The sequence below is a fragment of the Cucumis melo genome, chromosome 10, assembly GCF_025177605.1.
Source record: "Cucumis melo cultivar AY chromosome 10, USDA_Cmelo_AY_1.0, whole genome shotgun sequence".
Classification (NCBI taxonomy): Eukaryota; Viridiplantae; Streptophyta; class Magnoliopsida; order Cucurbitales; family Cucurbitaceae; genus Cucumis; species Cucumis melo.
In genome coordinates, this window is record NC_066866.1 from 8058843 (window position 1) to 8064573 (window position 5731).

The 5731-nt window shown below is 31.0% G+C and overlaps 1 protein-coding gene across 1 annotated transcript; it reads left to right on the top strand.

Annotated features, from left to right (window-relative positions):
* Window positions 1-4163: 4163 nt before the first annotated feature.
* On the top strand, window positions 4164-5035 carry LOC127151115 (17.6 kDa class I heat shock protein 3-like). Its single transcript, XM_051090498.1, has one exon. It carries the CDS (start codon window positions 4177-4179, stop codon window positions 4846-4848), a length of 672 nt encoding a protein of 223 aa, XP_050946455.1. The 5' UTR covers window positions 4164-4176; the 3' UTR covers window positions 4849-5035.
* Window positions 5036-5731: the final 696 nt, after the last annotated feature.

A 5731-nucleotide genomic window follows, 5' to 3' on the forward strand; every position in this document is an offset into this window, starting at 1 on the left:
TAATTTTATTTAATTAGTTTTAATTTATTGGGCGTTATTTTGAATTCATTTAATAAGAATTATTTGATTTATGTGGGAATTGAAATTAATTAAATATTTGTTGGATGAATATTTAATTAATTAGATGTTTTGGCATGTGGAGTTTGTCGACTTTTTGGATTAAATGGTAAGTTAAGAGAATTAAGTGAAGTTGTAGATTTTTAGTGTTGTTGAAGTTGAAATAATAATAATAAAGAAGTATTATTATTATTTTTAATGGTTATAAATGCATAAGATTTTGTGCATTTAAGGCATTTATTGAGGAAAGATAATGGAAATAAAGATATATATATATATATATTTGGGATTATATATATATATCCTAAAAGGAAAAGGAAATAATAATAATAAATATTATTGTTATTATTTGGGTCTATAAATAGCATTGGAATGCTTAAGTTAGAAAGTAAAGAAAAAAAAAGTTCTTCATCTTCTTCTCTAAGATAACCCTCTGCTGTTGCCGCCTCACCAGTTTTAGTTAAGATTGGTCTCTTTGGAAAGCTTGAGGATTTAAAGTGATGAATTTTTCCATCAAGGATAAGAGGATTTTTCAACCTCCATTTGAGTAACCCTGGTAAACTAATGAAATTAAATTATATTTTATTAATTTAATTTTGGATCTATTTGGGGTTTCTTTAAAGGTTCAATTGGCTAAACTTTTTTAGATTTAAATCTTGGAATTTTCCCAATCAAAGTTGAATTGGTTTCAACCCCTTTTGTTTGAGAAGTTAATTAATTTGGGAGAATTTTTTTATGTTAGCCAATTGCTAAGTTCATTAATTAAGATACTGAGTTTTACTTTTTGATTAGGATCAAGTTAATTTGAGAATTTTTACTGTCAGCTAAAGAGTACCTTGTTTGGCTAAAATTTCTAGATAAGAGATTCTCCTACTAGACCTTCAAACTGAATCTAAGAGACTGCATGTAATTATGATTATGCATTGATGGTAGCTAAAATGCATAACTTGATGCTATTGATAATGACTGTCATTTTATGGATGATTGATGATGATGACTGATGTTATGTTAATGACTGGTAGTATGTTGTTGATGACTCTTGATGTTTGTGTTGATGCATGATATATTAATCACATGATTAAGGACGTTAAGATTAATATTCATGCCATGTTATGATATTATGTTATGCTACATGCTATAGATAGGGTGTTCTGTTAACTTTGTCTATTAGAGTTCTACCTGCATGGGTGTCTTTCGGGATCACTACTTTTTTAGGACTGCGTAGTTCGATGGGACCGCCAGTCTGGCATTGACATAGACATGATTCGAGTGATTCGACGGGATCACTTGCAGCCCGATTGTCTTAGTGTTTCCTTCGGGTACACTAAAAACCAGATTGTCCTAGGTGTTCCTTTAGGTTCATCGAAGACCAGATATGTTCCTACGGGATCACAGATTGCACGTGTTCGGGAACGTGCCAGTTTTTGGGTACCACTTTTCAGGACTCTAATGGAAAGTTAACAGACACCTAGCGGGACTAGTAGTAGGTCCCTTACTGAGTATATGTTTATACTCACTCTTTCTATATTTAATATTTTATGTAAAAGTAAAGGTAGAGGAAAGCTGGCGAGCGACAGAGAAGGATCCGTGACATGCCATATGGGGACTCAGTTTCGCTTTCGCGTTTATGTATCAGTGTTTTAGTATTCCGTTTTCAATGAAAATTTAGTCTTCCCTCCTTTCAAGAAAGTGTCTCTTGTTATTGTTTCTCTTTAGTAATGATCTCTGCTTAGTATAAAAAGTTGAGTCGTTACAATATGGTATTTGTGGTTTCTTGAATAATTGTATTTAGAATTCAATTTTTTTACTTAGTAGGGGCATTTAAGACATTGTTCTAGCAATTTGTTTTCATATTATTCGATTTTGCTATTTTATCAATTTAAATAAAAATGTCATTTATAAAAAATAAACCTTCTATTTTGCTATTCTTCTTGTTAACCCAAAATCTTATAGGTTTTGGGTAGATTCATATTGGGTAGATTCATGGGTTTACGAAAAACATCCTAATACTTATTATTAATTTCTTAAAAGAAAAAAACTATGAATTTATGATATTATTATGTATACATATATTTCTCTTAATTTAATTTAATTTTCCATTTTTTAGGATAGAATTTATTCTTCAACAACTCCTAAAAACTACTTTTTAGATTTTGGAGAAAAATCATAATGTAAATTAGAATTTGAGTTTTAACTAATCATTTTGGTCGAATATTAGATTAAAAAGGCTATCTTTGAATTAACTATATTGTTTTTTATAATTTTAAACGAAATAAGAATAATTAAAACGTTAATTTTCATAAATATAAAAAATACCAAAATATTTACTGTCGGTGTAACAAAATAAAAAAGCCCATGATATTTTCATAGATTTCAAGTTTGTCCTTAAATATTGTGAACAATTTTTCTCTTCGTTTTCGTCTTCTTTTTTTAAATTTATTTATCTCCTCTTCATATTATTAATTTCTTCCTAATATTACGTCTTCTTCTTCATTTCCCACTTGTTCTTGTTTATGATTTCTTCATTTCCAATTCTACAATTTTTTCCTTCTTTGGTTTTTCACTTCTTCAAAATTCCACTCGGTAAACGATATTCATCATCTCTCATATATTTCCTCTTCCAGATCAAAATAATCTTGGTTCAAGATTGTGTACCAAATAGTATTTGGTACACGATCTTGAACAAAAATCGTTTAGATCTTAGTACACAATCTTGTATTAAATATAAATGATCTTGGTACACGATCGTGAAAAAAATCGTTTCGATCTTTGTACACGATCGTTTAATTCTAGGTACATGATCGCATACAAAATTTAAATGATCTTGGTCACGATCGTTTAGAAGAAGAATTGCACGCACGCGTGTAGCCGGGTGTTGATACTACATACACGATCGTATATCATTTCCTACACGATCGCAATCATGTATCATATTCTACACGATCACATATCATGATCGTTTAGAATAAGAATTACACACACGTGTGTGGTCGATTAATCGCGTGTTGACTAGGATACTTTTGGTATCTCCCATTGTGAGTTTATGAGCTTTTTTCATTTTCGAAATTTTTCTATATAGCGTAAATATTTTGCCGATTTATTATATTTTTTAAAAAAACTCTTAATTAAAATAGTAATTAAAGAAGAAAAAAGCCTTTCCCTCCCTCACTCTATTATTTTTTATAATTTTAACTAGTAATTGTGAGTCATATGCTTTCAATTCCTACCTTTTTCGGTTTGTTGAGATTGTGTAGATTATTCTCTTATTACTTCGTAGTATGGGTTTTGTGTTGTGTGTGGTTTGTTGAAAAAAGCCAGGGTTTTTCGAACAATATTGCTGGTGATATAATATTGCATTAGAGGTACGTTCCAATTTTACCACCTCTGTAATATATCAAATGTGATGAATTTGGGAAACCAATAGGAGATTGATGGGTATCGAGGATATTCCATGTGGATATTGTAAATGGCAATTGATAATTGTTTTTGTATAATTCTTAGGTAGTATCAACACGATCGTGTAGTTCTTTTTAACAATGAGAAAAACTCTTCAAATCTAAACGATTGTTTATATCATATCAAAGTGATATTTAAACGATCTTAATATTATGGAAGAGAAGTTGGAAGAAAAAAATAGAAGATGAAGAAAGAAAGAATGAAAGAGAAGATGAAGAAAGAAAGAAAGAAAAAGAATATGAATAAAAATAGAAAAAAAATCTTGTAAAAGAGCTAAAGAAATTTGAAATTAAAGATGAATAAATTGCAAAGAATAAGAAGAAAGAGAATTGACGTTGTCTGCAATAGGGTAAATCTGAAATTTATGAAAATATTTTATTAGGGCTTTTGATTTGTTCTAAAATATTTTTTTTTTATTTTGGTGATAAGAAAAGGGTTAGAATGCATCTAAATCACTACTTTCTATATTGCCATAAAATTGTTATACAAATTAAATTTAGTAATTGAAAATAAAATAATTAAAGTACGAAAATTGTTAGTAGATTGTTGTCCAAACTGAATTTAGTAACAAAGAATCTTAAATCACCCATTCAATAACAATAATAAAAAGGAAAAAACAACACAAAATGGAAGGAGAAAGTGGTAGAATCTTACAGAAAATAAATGAAGAAGAAAAAAGAAGATACTAGAAAACTCACCAAAGCCTTTCCCCATCTCTCTCTTGCTTCCTATTTATATCCCCTCTCAAACCTCACCGTAGATCATCATCCAAAAGCATCCACCAAGGTAATTCCCAATTCTGCAAAACACTCTCTTTTCTATCGAATCTACTTCCGGACTTCGAATTTGACACCCATGGCTCTCATTCCAAGCATTTTCGATGGTCGCCGCAGCAACGTCTTCGACCCCTTTTCGCTGGACATTTGGGATCCTTTCGAAGGCTTCCTCTTTTCAAACTCATTGGCCAACCTTCCCTCCTCTGCTCGCGAAACCTCTGCTTTCGCCAACACTCGCATCGACTGGAAGGAGACCCCACAAGCCCACATCTTCAAGGCTGATCTTCCCGGGATCAACAAGGAAGAAGTCAAAGTAGAAGTGGAAGAAGGCAGAGTTTTGCAAATCAGTGGAGAGAGGAGCAAAGAGCATGAAGAGAAGAATGACAAATGGCATAGAGTTGAGCGGAGCAGTGGGAAGTTTATGAGAAGATTCAGGCTGCCGGAGAATGCTAAAGTGGAGGAAGTGAAGGCCAGAATGGAGAATGGAGTTCTGACTGTGACTGTGCCTAAAATGGAAGAGAAGAAGCCTGAGATCAAGTCCATTGACATCTCTGGTTAGACAATCACATTGTTCCTCACGAGTATTGTGTTGTGGGTTCTGCTTCTGTCTATGTTTGTGAAGTAAAAATTATGGAAGAATAAGTTTTAATTTGTTGATGTGTTTTGGAATGCTTATTAACTTTGTAAACATGAAAAGTGTTTGATGAGAATGAACGTAATCTAAGTTCGTGTTCTTTGCTGTAAAACTCGGGGTTCCATCCGGTTGTTATTCACTCTCTACTCCAATTACAAGCTCAAATTAGGACTAAAAGATGGAAATTATTATCAGGTAATATTATATAGTTTGAATCTATAATTATTGGATTAAAAAATTAAATATTTAATGTTATTTTTCATTAATTTGAAGTAAAAATCGAAATAACTAGAGACATTGAAATCAATTGAATATGTTTAGGGATGTCGGAAAGAATATAATAATTTTTTGATTTAGTTAATAATTATCACATTGATATGTGATTTTTTATTTAATTTTTCGATTTCATGAAATACACTGTATTTGTATCTGGACAATTTTCATTCGTGGAGGTCGGGGTAATTTCGATCCAAAGAGTGAGAAAATATTTAAGGCAGTTAGTTTTGTCATAAATAAAAAAAATAACATTATGCTATTTTTCTATTTTATATTCTTATATTTGGTATGTCCATGGATTTCCCTATTATTAAGGCTCTTTAGAGTAAATTAATCGCTTAAGTTTGATTGATGAGTAACTTGGGCTATAAATCGTCAATGAGAATACATAAAACTCATGGGCTTTATTTATGGGCTTTACAAGTTTTTACAATTGCTATTCAAGAGAAAATAACAACCTAACCAATGGTAACAGAAGCATTACTAAACTTAATACTTCCCCTCAAGATAGCTTTACGCTATCAATAATACC